The 19,546-nt window shown below is 31.7% G+C and overlaps 1 protein-coding gene across 1 annotated transcript; it reads left to right on the forward strand.

Moving 5' to 3' along the window:
- The first annotated feature begins 12,995 nt into the window (after positions 1-12,995).
- LOC136064154 (probable pectinesterase 67) lies at positions 12,996-15,552 on the forward strand. The gene is made up of 5 exons (XM_065765549.1): positions 12,996-13,390; positions 13,505-13,667; positions 14,122-14,328; positions 14,614-14,861; positions 15,073-15,552. The coding sequence occupies exons 1-5, from the start codon at positions 13,119-13,121 to the stop codon at positions 15,224-15,226; spliced, it is 1,044 nt and encodes a 347-aa protein (XP_065621621.1). The 5' UTR covers positions 12,996-13,118; the 3' UTR covers positions 15,227-15,552.
- The last annotated feature ends 3,994 nt before the right edge of the window (positions 15,553-19,546 follow it).

Genomic DNA, 19,546 nt, shown 5'->3' on the forward strand with positions numbered 1-19,546 from the left:
GACTTCAACCTCAACCAACCAAAGAGGGCGAGCTTTCTACTGTCATCTCTCTAGACTTTCTTGCAAATAGGAAAGCTACCAATAAGGATTCATCTGTCTCGAAAGATTTGGAGAACAGTAATGAATCACCCCTAACAACATTCCTTGGATCAATTTGTGATTACTGGCTTTATATTATAGTTTCATTTCATTTTGTACTTATTTTCGTTTTGCCTGAGTTTTACTGCACTAAAGCTCGTGTATGTTGAAATGTCTATGATATTTATTATATATTCTTTTTCAGTTTGGTTGCTATGAAAATGAAAGTGTATTCGGAAAATAATTGAGACTTCTTTGTGATGGTTTTAGTTTGTTGATATTACCTTTGGTTGCTGGTAAAGCAAAGGAACCGAAAAGGATTTGTGTTGCTGGTAAAGCAAATAAAATTTGGGCTTCAAAAAATTTTTTTTTGGTTGGGCCAGGAATTGGGCCCAATCCCTTAACGGGGCCCGGCTGGGGCGGGTCCGGGCCCCGGAAAAAAACCCGGTACCCTTAACGGGCAGGGTCCGGGCCACGGGTCTTGCCCCGCGGGTCGAGTCCGGGTATAGAAAAACCCGGCCCGAACCCGACCCGTTGCCATTCCTATCCACGGGTCGAGTTGGGCTGGGTCAAGCTTGTGCCCGACCCAACTTGACCTGAAACTTTTGGGTGGGTGAAAAATGAACCCGAAATCAACCCCGAATGCTATTCAGATCGTCCGGTTTGGGTCTCGTCGAGTTTCAGGTTGTACGGGGCAATTTCGGGTTTTGTCGCCGGTGTTGTTATTTTGGCCAGATTTGTCGAGATCTGGCTAGATCACGACGTGATCTCATTGGATCTCAATGAGATCTTGTCGGATCTAGACTAAATCTTGATGAGATCTCATCGAATCTGATGAGTTTCAAGTAATTTTTCGTTGAAGAACTCCAAATATTGCTAGTTTTTGTAAGTTTTAGTTGAAAAACCTTCGAATATTGTCGGAATTTTTTGGTTTTATGATCGGCTCAAGTGGCTCAGGTTTTGGGGGAGGAAACCCACCAATTGACCTGAAGGTGTTGGGTTCTGTGGGTGGCAACCCACCATATACCGTTGTGGTGGTCGGTTCGGGCAGTTTCCGGTTTGAACTCGGGCTTGCTTGGGTTAGTTGGGTTTTCGGGTTGGGTGGACAGTCCTAATCTATAACCAATTCCTTCTTCCGAAATTGCGTTCCATAGAGAAAAATTGCCATAAAGATAGAACTTTACATTTTGCTGTTTTCCTTTGTATATGGACCATCTAATTTTTAAGGAACAGCTAGAGGCTGTTCTAATCATTGTTATGGATTTCGTTCCGTTCCGGCCGGAACGGCCGGAATATCTCATTCCAGTGTGTAAACCGGAATGGTAATACCCTCCATTCCACCTCGGATTAAATTTCGTCCCATTTCGGCCCGTTCCGGGCGTTCCGGTCAATTCCGGCCAATTTCGGCCGAAATTCATTTTCCGGCCGGTATGATTTCGGCTTCTTATTTTCCCTTCCTGAACTTGATCGGCGTCCTATAGCTCCTAGTCATTCTATCATCTCTCACTGTCTGACCCTCTCAACTGTGACAGAGAAGTTGAAAATAAAATCGAAGAGCAAGATGAACTGAAGAAGCAAAAATGGCGTGACTTGTGAGGGAAAAAAAAAAAAAAAGGAGATGAAGAAGATAAGAATGAGTGGAGAAAGGAGCTCAGATGTGAAATGATGAAGAGAGCTGAAAGACTAGCAATCTGCTTTAGTAGGTTATACTGTCATAGTGTACTAGTCACGTGGGTGGGTTGGGAAATGGGAAAAAGTAGATAGTAGGCTTGTGTACAATTACCGAAAATTTGAGTTTTATTTTAAAAAAATCATAAAATAAATGTTTTTTAAAAATAATAATCCCACTTTATTTTAATAGAAAGCTATATTAAATTCATTATTTTACATAAGAGCAATAATAATATATAAATATATATTTTAGCAGTAATTCTGAAATGGTTTCCGAAACGGTACCCGAAATTGGCCGGTACCGAAATATTCTATTCCAATAGACAAACCGAAACGGGTTCCGAAACGGTATTCATAACATTGGTTCTAATTACCACACCTTTTTTTTTTTGGGTGGAGAATCTTCTAATAACCACTTAGCAATTGCTTTTACGAATTGGCACTATATATGGGAATGGATTTCCCGAATTAAAATGGAGTAGGCTTTTTGGATCCCCTTCAATAACCCTATCCTTGTTTTTGTTTAATACTTGTACAGTTGTACAATAGAAAGCATTGATCGGTCCCCATTATAGATGGGAAAAATGAGAGAAATTGCTTATTCCTAGAACTACATTTTAACCAACTTTGAATAAATAAAACAAATTGAACCTTATTTTCTACTTGAACTATAATTTATGAAGGCTTACTTGAAATTGATTGAAGATCACTAAATTTCCTATAAGAAATAATCTAACTAGAAGACTACCCTATGTCCAAGAAGGGACGTTGCCTTGAAGTTCTCATCTCTTTGATGTCTTCATCTTGGCAAAGCCTCCTTTAGAAGGCATGGATGAATTTTTTTTCCAACCCATAACTACCCCACAAAACTAGGGAGGGGATGGTTATTGGTGGGAATTAACTACTCCATCTTCCATGCAATGTGACAAGTGTCTTTCAATGGTATTTTTGCCAGAACACATGTCATGATTACCAAACTTACTCATGTGATGCCTACCAAGTCATGTGTGTCAATTTTTTAGCACTACAGGTGGCTTTCTGCCAAGAAATAAACAATAGGTTTTTGTCGGTGGCACCACTTCCTTCTATAATCATCATATACGCAACAATAACTTCCACCAATAATAATCATAAATACAATAATAGCAAGTACAAACATATTTTCAAAACTATCTAAAACATATCTCCACACAGATATGCAACAATAACGAGTACAAACGTAAAACATTTTGTCTTTAATCTCTGATTGATATTCAACATCATAAAATTTATTTTCAAATGAGAATATGATTCATTTAAATATATGTATAAATATATGTTTATGTTATAAATTATGTTTTGAATTCAATAAAGATTTACAAATAATAATGTGTAAGTTGCTACTTTTATTTTTATCCATATAACTTTCCAATTATGGACTGTATTTAAATTCATACTTAAAGTATTAGTGGTATTCATGTAAGGGTCATCAATGGGTCAGGTCAGGCAGGCCCGGCCCATTTTTATTTAACCCAAGGGCATAATGGGCTATTAACTAGTTAACGGGCCGGATCGGGTTAGGCCAAAAGAGAAAATCCCAGCCCATGACCTTACCCATAGGCAATGCCCATTTTGTCTTTAATGGGCTAGGTTATTAAGTTGGGTCTAATGGGCTACCCATGAGATTGTGTTAGCATATTATTTTATTATTTTTAGAAATAAATAATCAATTTTTAATAAGGGAATAATCAATCTAGTTTTTTTAGAAGGAAAGAATCAAAGAATTTAATACTTAATTACAATTTTTTTTTATCGTCAAATCTATTTAATTTTTTTAAAATAAGGCTTCAAATAGTTTTTTGTTTTTATCTTTAATAAAAAAAAAATCAAATGGTTAATTCAAATTTGCTAGACTACTAGGAAAATATATATTTAGTAAACTAAGTTTAGCACAATTACTTTAAGTATCTTAGTGGTTGGGAGAGTTTTCTTAAGAAATTCTATTACAATATCTCAAGATCAATCCTTCATACACTTCCTATATATTTTTGTTAAAAATTCTAAGTTATTGGATTGGGCAACGGGTTGGGCCAACGGGCTAGGCTACTAGGCTAGTCCACCGGGTGCCCATTGGCATAAAAACTAGCCTACGGCCTAACTCACTGGGCTAGTGGGTTACTCATGGGCCTCAATAACAACGGGCTGGGCCGCCCATTAGCCCGATGGGCTGCCGGGTTTTTGGGTCGGCCCGTGGGCCATTGGCTATTTGATGACCCTTATATTCATGAGAATATTTTATAGGTTCCTTATTTCATCCTTTTACGTTTCTTGATAAGAATTATTAATTCATTGTTTATTATAATAAATCTGTAAAACTTGTAATTAATTTATTTTTGAACCTCCTCACGTGTGTATAGAGCCAACTTATATATATATATATATATTGATATGTTCAAATATATATTTATATATGTTAGAAATTATGTATTAAATTCATTAGAGATTAACAAATAATTAAGTATGTGAGTTGCTACTTTATTTGTTTATATTTATCCATATTAGTTTCCATTTATGGAGTATAATTTAAAATTCATACATTTGAATATTTAATTTTAAATAGTCACTAGCTTAAAACCCTTGTATATGTTTTTTCTTAAGTTATATATATATATATATATATATATATTTTGGGGTTATGTTTTATGAATTTCTTTATGCATTAAAAATTTTATGAATTTTTATAGTGTAGGATTAAAAAAAAGAAAAATAAAACAAAAATACATTGTTTTAGGCGCTTAATGATGATTATGTAATGACATTGAGTAAAGTTAAAAGTTAAAGGTCTAAATTAACAAAATCGAATTTACAGAAATGGATTGAATTTTGGGCAAATTTGAGGGAGTAAATTATTTAGCCTAAAATATTTAATGTATATGGATATGTTTATATTTATGTTTAGAAGTTTTATTAATTATTATATTCAGAAAAATTCTAATTTTGAAGATCATATTTTGGTTTTTTATGTTATATATATATATTTATATTTATATCTATATCGTTTTTTTGAAAATGATTTTTGCCTCTTTTCGGGCCTGTATCATCTTTCCTTTTTCAAAAGGAAAGGAATTGTCTCGCTCATGTAAATTGCAATTACAAAATGCAAAACGATGAATCCAAACTTGAAAAAAAAATGCTGCATCCTGTTCAAAAAGAGCATGATCAGGTAATTCAGGAAGGCCCCCAGCGTTATGGATAAATCTTAAATGAGCATGCAAGCAAATTGAACTTCCTTGACGTCCCCTCTAAAGAGAGGAGTCGCCGTCTTTGATATTTCAATGGAATTGCTTCAATTGTCTTTCCAACTTCTTCGTAGTTGGAAAATGCACCAATCAGGAACACAAAGAACAAGACATCAACACAAAATAAAGCTTTTTTACGGCCAATCCTGTCCAAAATGGACGGCACTATAGCACAACCCAAAACGTTAAAAAGGATTGTTTTTATGATTTCATTGTAATTTGGGTTTTTCGTCCGTAGCATAAGCACTAGAGAATAAACATAAGAAAAAAGAAGTTATAACGCTAATGAGTCTCGATGATGCGGCTATTCTGAAAACTCTTGCATTCAATTTTGACAAATTTTTTTAAGAACTTGGTTTCTAATATATCTTACTTGCACTTGTTTTGACATATTAAAAAGTTCATATTTTGATTTTATTTTTTATAGGCAACATATGTATGGCGGTCATGGTAAAAAGTGCCATCACGTGTGAAGGGATGGAAATTGAGGATGAGGTTCTTCCTCAGTTTTTATTTTCTCTTTGGCATATCACACCCACATCATGGAGAATATTAATGCATATAATATATAGAGTCCAAAAATGAAACCACTTACAGTGTCATGGCGTCATAGGAGCTACTACAACTGGTCTCCATCCAAGTGTGCATAGCTGAATTTATTGTATTACAAGTGTCTAACAGTTAATACACTTGTACAGTGTAGTAGTAATTGTATTACAAGTGGTCCAACAATTGAAATATGTCATCATTGTTGCAATTAAAATCTGTACATGGATTTTGTATTGGGATTGAGTTTTTTTTTCAATATATATATATATATATTAATTTTATGATTAATAATTAATAATTTTATTAATTTTTATAGTGTAATATTTAAAAAAAAAAAAAATTCTTAGTTGCTTAATGGTGATCATCTAATGAAATTGAATAAAATTAAAATTTAAAGGATTAAATTGTACAAGATCAAAGTTACAGAAATGAATTGAATTTTGGTTAGATTAGAGGGTATTTTAATTTAGGCTATAAAAATTTAATGTATGTGTATATGTATATGTTTATACTTATGTTTATGAAGTTTTTATTAAATATTGTATATAAAAATGGTTATTAATTTTATCCTATCCCTTTAGGATTTTTAAAATAATATATGAAAAGTAAACGTGATATGTTTGAATTGATTAAATATTTTATGTAAAAATATAAATTAAAAAATATTGAAATATAAAAAAGTCATTGAGCTCATATATACCTGATGTGTAAGTTAAGTTTTTATTTGTCATTCGTTTTGAGTGTTTGAGTTCTAAACAAATTTCTATATTTGAAGTTCAGCTTTTGCTTATTTGTGTCCCATCTAATGTTATCTTATTTCATATGTTTTGACATGTTAAAAAAATTGACTTTTTGATTCTTTTATGGGCACCATAGGCATGGTGGTGTATGATCTTGGTAGAAGGAGTCATGTGTGAAATGATGGAAATTGAATTTCATATATGTTGGATCGACTTGAAGGTGAGATGAGGTTTTATAACCACTCATGGTAAATTTTACCTCTTGAAGTAAATGAATTTTGGAGACAAAATTAAAAAATGAGTGTGACATGATTTTTTTTTTTTTTTTTTTTTATAATTAAAGAGTGTGATATGAATTGAAAGTGAGAATGACTTTTTATGATGATTTGAGGTATTTTCTCTATTTCATTTTGAAGTGGAATAACCAACATTGGAGTTTTTCTTGTAAAAACCTTTGTATGGCTCGTGATGGCACTTGATTTAATTGTGAGGAATTTTGAAATTGGGGCATTTGAAATTGTATGATTGTGAAAGAGATATGTCTTTCTCTCAAATTTGGTTGTGGGCTATTTTTGAAAATCTTGCCTTTAGGGCATTTTTTGGAAATACCTTTTGGGCTTTTGGCTTGATTCAGAAAATTTTGATATTTTATAAAACTTTGAGTTTTTAGATTAGAAATTTTGAAGGTCTTCTTTATTTGTGAATGATTTTGGGCTTCCAGGCCTTAATTTCAAAAATGACCCATCACTTGAAAAAGGTTTTTGGACTTTTTGGACCAATCTTTGATAAAATATATTATTTGAGAAAGGTCATTGGACTCTTAGGCCCAAGGTTTTCCTTTTTTGTGAAAACTTTTTGAGTCTTGGAGTCTAGTATCTAAATTCTTATATGGTTAAGAGAATGGGTCCTTAGGCCAAGATTTTATTGTTTGGAAAAACTTTGGGCTTTTGGGCCTAAGAATTAATGATACTTGAAAATAGGTTTGTTTTGAAGTTAGGCATACGATGCAAATTTTTTATTAAGAGTTATCTTGGGAAAGGTGGGCTTTAGTATCAAAATTTTGTTTGGTTGTTATTTTTTAGGGTAGACTTTGATTGGAGTGTCTTATCTTTGAATGTGTAGAAATTTTTGTTTGCATAGAAATTTTGTTTATGCACAATTTTGTGCGTTTTGAATTTTGTTTATGTTGAATTTCTGTATTTTTATCTTTGGAGAAGATGGGCTTTGGGTCCAAAATTTTATTTGATTGTTATTTTTGAGAGTAGGCTTTGATTGAATTGTCTTATCCTTGAATGTACAAGAATTTTTGTTCGTGCACAATTTTGTGTGTTATGAATTTTGTTCATGTTGAATTTTGTATGTGCCATGGGATTTGTGCTTGTAGATGGAACAAATGGGAGAATGCCTCTAGTGTGGATATGTTTAAAACTAGACAAGTGAATGTTTCTATATTTTCACGATGTTTTGTGACTTTTAATTGTGGCTATGAGATCTTTTGATTGATTAAAAAGTCAAATATTTCTATTTTAAGCCTATGGTTAATTCTAACCTAAGGTGATGTGCATAATTAGCACCAGACATTTGGCAGATTGCCTACATACTTTTTTAGGGGAGAATCAGGTCCAAATGTAGTTAAAATGAATAAGAAAAACTTATGATTAATGATGATAAAGATACCTAGTCAAGGTGGAAGATGTAAACACTAAACCCAAAAACAAATACCCAATTGAATACAAAACACATTCACAGTTGTGAAGTGTCAAAAGACTCAAAACAGTATAAAATAATATAATATTTTAACATGTGCAAGTTGTAATGCACAGCAAGACATATAGAAAGTCGTAGAGGACTCAAATTCAAAAGCATAAACACAAATAGAGAAATATCTCTGCACAATGAGTACAACTGGAACCTAGAAGTGAAAAGTTGAGTTTCAATGTGGCATAGGTAGCGATTGGTAGTGGTAGGCTGGCAAGTTTTTGAGGCAAACAAACAATTCAGGTGGGGATGATGGGGCAACGTAAAGATATAAATATATGGATAAAATTTAGTTAAAAAATTAGTTGTAGCATAAAGTTATAACCTTACTCAATAAAATAAACATTATTACATATTTTAAAAATTTAATAATTGAATTGCATGTTCTTTACGTTCTCAATATACATGTCAAATTTTGTGTTAATCAGATATTATTTACTATATGATTTACAAGCTTATATTTTATGTATAATTTTAAATTACAAAAAATTACAACTTAAATAATTTATTAATGACATAATTATTGATCTTTAATTTTCTAGAAATCTTACAAGTATAGAGGATATAAGAAGAAGATGTAATTCAACGGTGAATTTGTGTCAAAATTCACTTCTAATAAAAAGATATTTAATAAGGTTGTAGTCTAAGCTACAATCAATTTCGTAACTAAATTTTGTCCTAATTATATTTAAACAAATGACAAAATTTAGTTACAAAATTGGTTGTAACCTTAGGCTACAACCTTACCTTTTTTTTTTTTTTTCTTTTTTTTTTTCTTTTTTTTTTTTTAAGAAAAAGCTACAACTTTACTTAAATTTTTTTTTTTTTTTCTTTTTTTTTTTTTTTTTTTTTTTTTTAGAAAAAGCTACAACTTTACTTAATATCTTTTTATTGGAGGTGAATTTTGACAAATTCATCATTGGATTGTAGTTTCTTTTTATACCCTTCATGCTTGCAAAATTTTTAGGAAATTAAAGAATAATAGCTATGTCATTAATAAAATTTTAAATTGCAAGGTTTTATAGTTTAAAATTATGCATAAAATATAAGCTTACAGATTATATAGTAAATAATATTCGATTGACAAAAAAAATTGACATGTGTATTAAGAGCATAAAGAACATGCAATTTAACAATTAGAATTTCAAAATATGTAATAATATTTATTTTATTGAGTAAGGTTATAGTTTTAGATTATAACTATTTTTGTAGCTAAATTTTGTTCTTAAACACATATGAGGTTTTTTTAGTAAAAGCAAAATATTTGAATTTTTATACTAGATCTAATTGACAAAAAATATTTTCCTTTTTGGTGGATGATATTGCTGATTTGAGATTTGTTGGAGTTTGTTTTTTTGTTTTATTTATTTATTTTTTATATTATCAAATTTGGATGGGCTATGGACAATGAATGGGGTGGATTTTTTTTGGGTTACTCTTATCATTTTCTTTTTCTGAAAAAGTTTTTCTCAACAATTTTAAAATTTGAGGAGGCCCAAATGGATTTAAGGGAAGAGTAAGTCTTTGCAAATCATATACTATATAATAAAAGTTGGGCTTAAAAGTCGTAGTTGCGCCAAGTGGCTTTACCAAATTACAGAAATTTTATTAAATTTTTTGATTTTTAAAGAACTAACATTAATAGTATACTACCAGGACTCTAATTCATGTCTAAAAAAAACTGTAGATTAATATTAGATCAATCAGGACTCTAAGGGCCCGTTTGGTTTAGTGATATCTCAGTTTTCATAACTCAGTTTTCAAAACCCATAACTCAAACCCAAAACTCATAACTCAGTTCTCAAACCTCACTTTCACTCTAAAATTGCAAAACACATGTTTGGACTCAGTTCTCAGTTACATATCTCTACAATTTTTCCCCAAAATCATGGGCCCCACCATTAACACGACCCAGTGTTGCTACTGTTGCTACCCGTATCTCTCTGTCTCTATCTCTCTATCTTCTCCCTCCCTTTAACCCTCTGTCTCTATCTCTCTATCTTCTCCCTCCCTTTAACCCACAGCCACTCACCGGCGCCATCAACCACTACAAACCAATCCACTAGCACTAACTCAGCCACTAGGCACCATCAACCACTACAAACCGATCCACCACCACAAACCCAGCAACCATCAACAAAACCCATTCATTAACAAAACCCAGCAACCATCAATAAAACCTATTCATCAATCGTCGACAAAATCAAAACTCATTCATCAAAATAAAAATAAAACCCATCAACAGAATCCATCAACCATCAACAAAACCCATTCATCAACCATCGACAAAATCAAAGCCCATTCATCAAAATAAAAATAAAACCCAGCACCAGCGACAAAATCAAAACCCAGCACTGGTGATCATGGTTTTGGTGTTTTGAGGCTCTCGCTTTGCCTTTCTTCAGCGAAGACCACGATTAAGAAATGCTCTCGTGGTTTTCCTTTTTTGGGTCATTGGTTGGTGGCACGGAATTGGGTTGAACCAGAGAGAGGAAGAAAGAAAGAACTAGACAAAGAATCAAAGAAAGGAAGAAAGAAAGAAAAAACAGAGGGAGAGATAAACCAGAGAAAGAAAGAAAAAGAAAAAAGTGGGAGAAGAAAGAGAGAGAAAAAATTAAGAGAGAGGTAACGCCATCAACACATATAGGCCCCCATAGGGTCCAAAAATTTACCTTAGTGCCACTGAGTTTTGTATCTCAGTTTTTGAAAACACTAGTTTTGTATTTCCTGTTTCCATCACTCTAACTCAAAATTTTTGAGTTTTGAGTGATGAAAACACAATGTGAAAATCAAGCCAAACAAAAAAAAAATTGTGTGAGTCTCACGTGTTTTGATAACTCAGTTATGAGTTTTGAGTGATATGATCCAAAACATCACTAAACCAAACAGACTTTAATTCATTCTTATCTTTAATTAAAAAAATCAAGACTCTAATTCATTTTTATCTCTAAAAAAAAATATTGCTTCACGTAAGAATTTTTTTTTTGGTATTAATTTTAACGTAAAAAAAAAAAAATCTAATATCAATCTAGCTAATAAATATAAATTCTTTTTGTTGTTATCTTCTTCTCAATTTCTACGTTGATTAAAAACGTTAATTTGATTACAATCCAAACTCTCCATCCAATCCCTTCCTTCACTTTTTTATTCTTTGGATAAACACTAAAGTTTAATATAGAATTATGATTAACGTTCATGTAGAGTTCTAACTAATTGATACACATGAGGCCCAGGCCTACGTTAATTGATATAGATGACACATTTTTATCTAAAAATTTCCGAATTAGGTGCCTGAAATATTTTAAAAAAAAATTTGTAAATAAATCATCTTTAGGTAACTTTAAAAAATAAGTTACATTGAGTTTTACTTCTTCTTCTTCTTTAGATAACTTTAAAATTCTAAAATGATTATTGTGGGGATATTTTTGCCTCAAAACTAAGAGTTGCACTTTGTAATCTTTTTTGGCTTCAAGTCCCACATTGGAAGAAAAGCCTTCCTCTTAGCACCTTATAAGGCATGAACCAATGGCATTAGAGTACCACCTTCTTCCAATGTGGACTTGAAGCCAAAAAAGATTATAAAAAACTATCATATTTCCTTATTAGCATCATTCACATTTACTTACTTCTTCTTCTTTTTATTATTACTTACGTTCTTGACTTCTTGTCATTGTTGTAAACATTTTTTTTTCATTCAATCTATATGACATTTTTATTTTTTGGATAAAACATATATCCTAAATTAACTCTTCTTCTCTTATAATTCCTAGAGTGATTAGAAATTTAACTTCCTTACAACTGAAAATTTTCTATACATAATCCGTTTTTCCGTGTATTCTTATATATTCTTAAGCATAACAACTTCTTCTTCTTTTCTCTCCCCCATTATTATTAATAATTCTCATTTTTTATAATTTCTATGTTGTTTAGAAATCTAATTCTCCTTTGTTTGTTTGTTTGTTTGTTTGTTTTTTTTTTTTTTTTTTTTTTTTTTTTTTTTTTTTTTTTTTTTTGATTTTTTTTTTTTAACTTCATTTTTTTGCAACAATTTTTTGGGAAACAACGCAACTTTTTTTTTTCTTTTTTTTGGAGGAAAAAGAAGCTAAAATATATATGGATTGATTTAGAAAGAGTAGACAAAGAGAGTAGCCGTTTGATTTTGGTTTTGGGAGCATGCTTGTTTTCCTCATGTACCATCCAATGGTAATCATACCCCCTAATTTTTTTTTTAATTCAAAATATCTTTTTTCCAAATATTGCTATTATAGGTACTACAAGTTTTACTATATTAGTTTTACAAATTCATGTGTCACGAATTAGAAATAGACAATTCAAAATTCAATTATGAGGTGGTTGAAACTCACCAATCACATTCATTATCATATCAGTTTGTAAATTTTATGTAATCAATTTGTAATATTTTTAACATTTTCCCTTTTCCCTAAGTTTGAGTTTAACCGAACGTTCAAATCCTTACCACTTTCTTTTCTTGTCCCGGATATGTTTCAAAATTGAGAGTTTATGTCCAAGTTTATCCTAATTCTACAAATCCAATATTTTTCATAATAAGAAATAGTAATTTATAATATTTTAATAAATGCAATGCTATATATATATGCACAAACTATTTTAATTAGTTCTTATAAACTATTATTGTGACAAATTCTTACCGGTTCTTAGTTGCACCCATTACTAATATTATATTTTTATCTATAAATAACCATTCACCAAATCATCTGTTTGTAAAATAGTTTGTGGTTTTAGTATTTTCTTTTTTTATAAAATTTGTTAAACCAAAAAAATGCATATGAACCACACAAGAATCCATTGGAAGCCCTTCAAAATAGAGAGGACCTTCCTAACCAACTCTTTCGCTTCAATTCAATAACACCCAATTCTACCTTCCGAACAACCACACCCCAAAAATGAACAAAAGTTTCTTCACTTAAGGACCTCCTATTGGCCTTATCAAAATTCTATTTCACACCATTACTTCTTCAAATACTCTAAATTCAACAAAGCAAATAGCCCACCCAAGAAAAACATGCCTCCCTCTTCTTGGCCTTCTTCAGCTCTCCCTATTGCCTTTGCAATCACTTGTGTCATCTCTATCTACTTTTCAAATCCTGTCCATGGCTTGGATGCTCAAACTGTCATAGACTCTCCTTTATTGACAAAAAAAATTGGCACCAACCGCACTATTAAGGTTGATATCAATGGCGATGGGGACTTCAGATCTGTTCAAGCGGCCATTAATTCTGTTCCTGAAGGCAATGCCCACTGGACTATCATCCATGTTAGGAAAGGGGTTTACAGGTAATTAATCCACCTATGTTGATGTGTCATAAATTTGTCATACCATGCACGTACGTGACCTATAAGGATCGATCTTATATATTAACCACTAGTTTTGCTTATTTTGAATGGCAGAGAAAAGGTACACATACCAGTAAACAAGCCCTATATATTCTTGAGGGGTAATGGAAAAGGAAGAACAGCCATTGTATGGTCTGAAAGCTCTTCAAATAATGTGGAGTCTGCAGTTTTAAGGGCTGAAGCCCCTCACTTCATTGCCTTTGGCGTTAGCTTCAAGGTCCATTATTTCTTATTCTCATATCCTTATTTCGTTTTTAAGATACACGATAAAACTGAATTATGAATATGATATGATTTGAAATTATCAAGACACCTATGTAAAACCAAATGATCTCAACCATTTGATCTGCATTTTTGTTTTTTCGAAATAACAGTTAATTTGTTTTGACACAAAAAGGGAGGCGAATTGCTTTCTATTGCTGTAAAACAACATATGGAAGTTATGGTTTCTAACGTTTGATTCACATAAAACATTAATATTTTAGAATGAAAAATTAGTCATATTTTCATAACCCATTTCTAAGGCATTAATTGGAGAAAACAATATATATATATGATAATTCAACATCAACCTTAAATTTGTCTCTTTTTTTCCAGTAAGGATTTGCCATTCAATGTTCAGTATTAATTTTTATTTTTATTTTTATTTTTTTTGGTCTTCAACAATGCAGAATGACGCTCCCACTGGGATCGCTTCTACCTCACAAAATCAATCGGTGGCTGCATTTGTTGGTGCAGACCAAATTGCATTTTACCATTGCGGATTCTACAGTACACATAACACTCTCTTTGATTACAAAGGCAGGCATTACTACGACAACTGTTACATCCAAGGTTCAGTTGACTTCATCTTTGGCCGTGGCAGATCCGTCTTCCATGTAATTATCCTAAACTCATTCTCTTTTATTTCTTTGTATATATATATTCTAAAATTTTGGCTATGTACCTAGATGCTAGACTTATAAAAAATCAATTTTACTATTAAAATTTTATATCTTGTATCTAACAATATATATGATTGCACGACATTTATATGGCGTGACTCTAGACACATTCTTAATCTGTAATATTTAATCTAAATCCTGGAATTGATCTGTACCTTTTTCTATCATCTAGATTATCTATATCTAATATAGTAATATTCGGTGCAACTTTGTATGCAGAGCTGTGAGATCTTTGTGATTGGAGACAAGAGGGTGAAGATTCGTGGATCTGTCACAGCTCAAAACAGGGAAAGTGAAAATGACTATAGTGGGTTTGTGTTTGTCAAAGGCAAGGTCTATGGTGTTGGTAGTGTTTACTTGGGTAGAGCTAAAGGACCCCATTCCAGAGTGCTTTTTGCAAAGACATACCTCTCAAAGACCATTGCACCACAAGGCTGGACCAATTGGAGTTATGATGGCTCCACCGAGTAAGAATGCTCAAGCTCTAACTTGCCCTTACTCATTCTCCGATCATACTTGATTTATAAACAAGGACAAAGGATATTAAAATAAAATCATAAACTCATAGATAGTGTGCTCTGAGGTCACAAAATTTCAAGGGCTAATCTTCTCCATTTTTTTTTCTATGCTACAAACTTTTATTTGGTTCTAACATTGAAAATATTGTAAATTTAACAGAAATCTATTCCACGCGGAGTACAAGTGCCATGGACCAGGATCTGAATCAAAAGAGCGTGCTGCTTGGTCAAGAGAACTCACTGAAGAAGAAGTTGCCCCCTTCCTATCCATAGATTACATTGATGGCACCCATTGGCTACCTGTGTGGCTATGAAGTTGATCATTAGCAAGTAGAAGAAACTGTTGGCAGTGTGCTTTGCAAATGACATGCATGCATGCAGCACAATGACCCCGAAAGTCTCATGAGTTTATTTATATAATTCATATGATGTATTTGCGATCTAGAGTTCTCAAACAATGTTTGTTTAAAATCAATTCAACCTTTTGGCCTATAACTTTAGGCTATAAGGTGAATTTAGGTGCACCGTTTGGTTACCAATATAGTATGGATATTACGAATGTCCAATGCGAGTGAGTCATATATTGTAACTATTGCATACAATTTAAAAATTCTAAGATAGATATTTGCTTCTTGTTTCATTGCTGCTTTGAAATCTTACTTTTTCAATGGTACATATATAAACCTCAAAGTGCTAGCAAGTTTGCTAGTTTCTCTTCTTCTTCTTTTCACCTTTTCTTTTGGTAATTTTGTTTTGAGAAAAAGTAAGTTGCTAATTAATTTTTTTTTTGGTGTTGCTCTATCTAATCACAACAAACAATATTAGTAGTTATTTGTGAAAAATATTGCGTCTTTAGCATTACTTGTTGTAATCCAAGATGTTGTGACAACATTATAATGAGGCGGGCATGACAAAAAAAAAAATTGTTAGCTTCTTGAAACATATATGGACCATGTTTCTATATAGGCTTGAACTTTAAAATATATGGACCATGCTTCTCTACATCAATTAATGACAGGAGAATCATAAAATAAGCAGATAGTAAATTGCCATCTCTTGTAGTTCAAAACGGCAAAACCTCACTTAATTAATACATTCAGTGCTTTCTAATTACATTAACACCTTGATTTCCAGTTAGAATGCCTAGAGTAGAGAGCATAACAAATGCAGTGGAAAATGCATGAAAGAAATGACCATGATCAGTGGCAAAATGCTTCACAACTTTTAGTCGTTCAAGGATCCAATACCATTTCAACATCAATTCTCAGTACACCACGGCCTCCCATTGCATTCAAGTAATACAGGTTATCAAATATAAAAGTAGTAGGATCATTAAGAACAAAAGTTAAGTTTGAGATTAAAGACCATTTAGGACAATTTAACCTCAAGAACGCTTCAAACCTAGGTTCCATTTCTTGAGCCTTGTCACCTTCAGGTTTGTACAAATGATTCAGAATGCTTACACAATGTGTTACTCCTAGGTATGTGCACCTCCAAATTTCAAAATCATTCTCATAAGTACAAAATTTTTCCTAGACAATAATTCCAAGGCATAGGATAAGAAACTCAAGGTAGGCAATAATGTATATGTGCATAACATCTGTAGGCATGCCAATGTGCTATAAGTTTGTACCCTATAATTAATTTGTTATTTAAGAAGTACAGACACTTCAAACGCTATAGCATGTCCATGTTGACATGTTCGACACTTTTGCATGCATGTCTTTAGTCATTTAGTGTATCGATTAAAAAAAATCTTCAATTAAAAATTCATTTGATTTGTCTTTAAGATTTTGATATTTGTTATTTATTTTGAAAAATTATAATTTACTCAATAATGAAAAATATCTAATTTTAGATTCTCTTTTCACTCAAAAATTACTTTTTGATTCTTTAAAAAAGTAAATATTTTTAGAAAAAGGAACTCTCTTTTGCTACAAAGCAAACGGAAAAGATGTGGTTTATAGTTTTCATATTTATCGATAGATAATATAAAAACTTATTAACATATTTTTGGGAAAAGTACATATAAGCCTTGAATTTATACAATGCTTCAAATTATGTCCCCAACTTTTAAATTTTATATTTACCAAAAAAATCTTTTAATTTTATAAGTTGAAGTCCTAAACTTATGAAATCGTTTCAATTTGAAGCATTTTTTTCATCTTTGTTATTCATATATCTCCATTTTTCAAAGGAATAACAAAGTAGAGAAAAGTGGAAAATCATTGATAAAATTCTATTTTTGAAGTAGGTTTCATTCATTTGATTTGGTCAAAATTGAATAGAGAAGGAGAGAAAACAAAATGAAGCGACAATGCATCTTTTGTGCCAAAAAAAATTCGAAGTTGGTTATCCAAGTGAAAAACAAAAGCTATAAATGGGTCCGGTTTTTATTTTTATTTTTATTTATTTTTTATTACTATCTAGTTTCTAGAATAACAAAGACAAGAGGAGGCTTCAAATTGAAATAGTTTCAGAAGTTTCGGGCTTTAATTGAAAAAAAAAAAAAAAAAACATTGACTTTTAATCTAAAATATAGTATAATGTAAGGGAAAGTCACAGGTGAAGTGCCGTTGATTTTAGGATGAATCCAACCACATCAAGTGGAGTGTCGGGCAACAGCTACCGCTAATCCAACAATGACAAGAGAAGGTATTTTTTATTTTTTGATGAAACAAGAAAAAGTATTTGGTATCAGATGATACAATGTCAGTAGTATCAAAATCTAATAAGAATGAAATATATTTGCAAAAAGTAACTACCTTACTAACAAATGAATGACATATGTTAATGGGTAGTTATTTTTGAACGTATGTATCTTGTTTATTGAAATTTAATACAATTAACGTGGTATTATTTGATATAAAATACATTTTTTCCAATAACAATAACATGGTTTGAGGTCAATGGCAACGAGGATATGCAAATATCTCAAGATCTTTCCCGAAAACGAAGCCTAAGGGTGGTTGGGTTGGATGAGTAAAGTCAAGTCAAACATTCAAATCTTAAGAGATAAGTTTTAAAATGCGTGGACTCACTATCGATTGCCTAGGTTGAATTTGGACAAAATTGGCACGTCCTTTTCGGGCAAAATAAGTAACATTTTGCCCCATTTTTTAAATTAATCAGGGAAATGCTTATTTTTTAAAACTTGATTTTTTCAAAATCGAGTTAAAAAAAAAAATTCAGAAGCCCTATAGTAGCGTTTTAAGGAGTCTATAATGACGTTTTAAAAACCTATAGTGGCGTTTTGGAAACTCAAGCTCTAGGTTTTTTTTTTTTTTTTTTTTTGCCTATAACTCGATTTGATTTTGAGAAAAGTTCTCAAACAATGTTTGTTTAAAATCAATTCAACCTTTTGGCCTATAACTTTAGGCTATAAGGTGAATTTAGGTGCACCGTTTGGTTACCAATATAGTATGGATATTACGAATGTCCAATGCGAGTGAGTCATATATTGTAACTATTGCATACAATTTAAAAATTCTAAGATAGATATTTGCTTCTTGTTTCATTGCTGCTTTGAAATCTTACTTTTTCAATGGTACATATATAAACCTCAAAGTGCTAGCAAGTTTGCTAGTTTCTCTTCTTCTTCTTTTCACCTTTTCTTTTGGTAATTTTGTTTTGAGAAAAAGTAAGTTGCTAATTAATTTTTTTTTTTGGTGTTGCTCTATCTAATCACAACAAACAATATTAGTAGTTATTTGTGAAAAATATTGCATCTTTAGCATTACTTGTTGTAATCCAAGATGTTGTGACAACATTATAATGAGGCGGGCATGACAAAAATAAAAATTGTTAGCTTCTTGAAACATATATGGACCATGTTTCTATATAGGCTTGAACTTTAAAATATATGGACCATGTTTCTCTACATCAATTAATGACAGGAGAATCATAAAATAAGCAGATAGTAAATTGCCATCTCTTGTAGTTCAAAACGGCAAAACCTCTCACTTAATTAATACATTCAGTGCTTTCTAATTACATTAACACCTTGATTTCCAGTTAGAATGCCTAGAGTAGAGAGCATAACAAATGCAGTGGAAAATGCATGAAAGAAATGACCATGATCAGTGGCAAAATGCTTCACAACTTTTAGTCGTTCAAGGATCCAATACCATTTCAACATCAATTCTCAGTACACCACGGCCTCCCATTGCATTCATGTAATACAGGTTATCAAATATAAAAGTAGTAGGATCATTAAGAACAAAAGTTAAGTTTGAGATTAAAGACCATTTAGGACAATTTAACCTCAAGAACGCTTCAAACCTAGGTTCCATTTCTTGAGCCTTGTCACCTTCAGGTTTGTACAAATGATTGAGAATGCTTACACAATGTGTTACTCCTAGGTATGTGCACCTCCATATTTCAAAATCATTCTCATAAGTACAAAATTTTTCCTAGACAATAATTCCAAGGCATAGGATAAGAAACTCAAGGTAGGCAACAATGTATATGTGCATAACATCTGTAGGAATGCCAATGTGCTATAAGTTTGTACCCTATAATTAATTTGTTATTTAAGAAGTACAGACACTTCAAACGCTATAGCATGTCCATGTTGACATGTTCGACACTTTTGCATACATGTCTTTAGTCATTTAGTGTATCGATTCAAAAAA

This window comes from Quercus suber, unplaced genomic scaffold, assembly GCF_002906115.3.
Source record: "Quercus suber isolate HL8 unplaced genomic scaffold, Cork oak 2.0 scaffold_637, whole genome shotgun sequence".
Lineage (NCBI taxonomy): Eukaryota > Viridiplantae > Streptophyta > Magnoliopsida > Fagales > Fagaceae > Quercus > Quercus suber.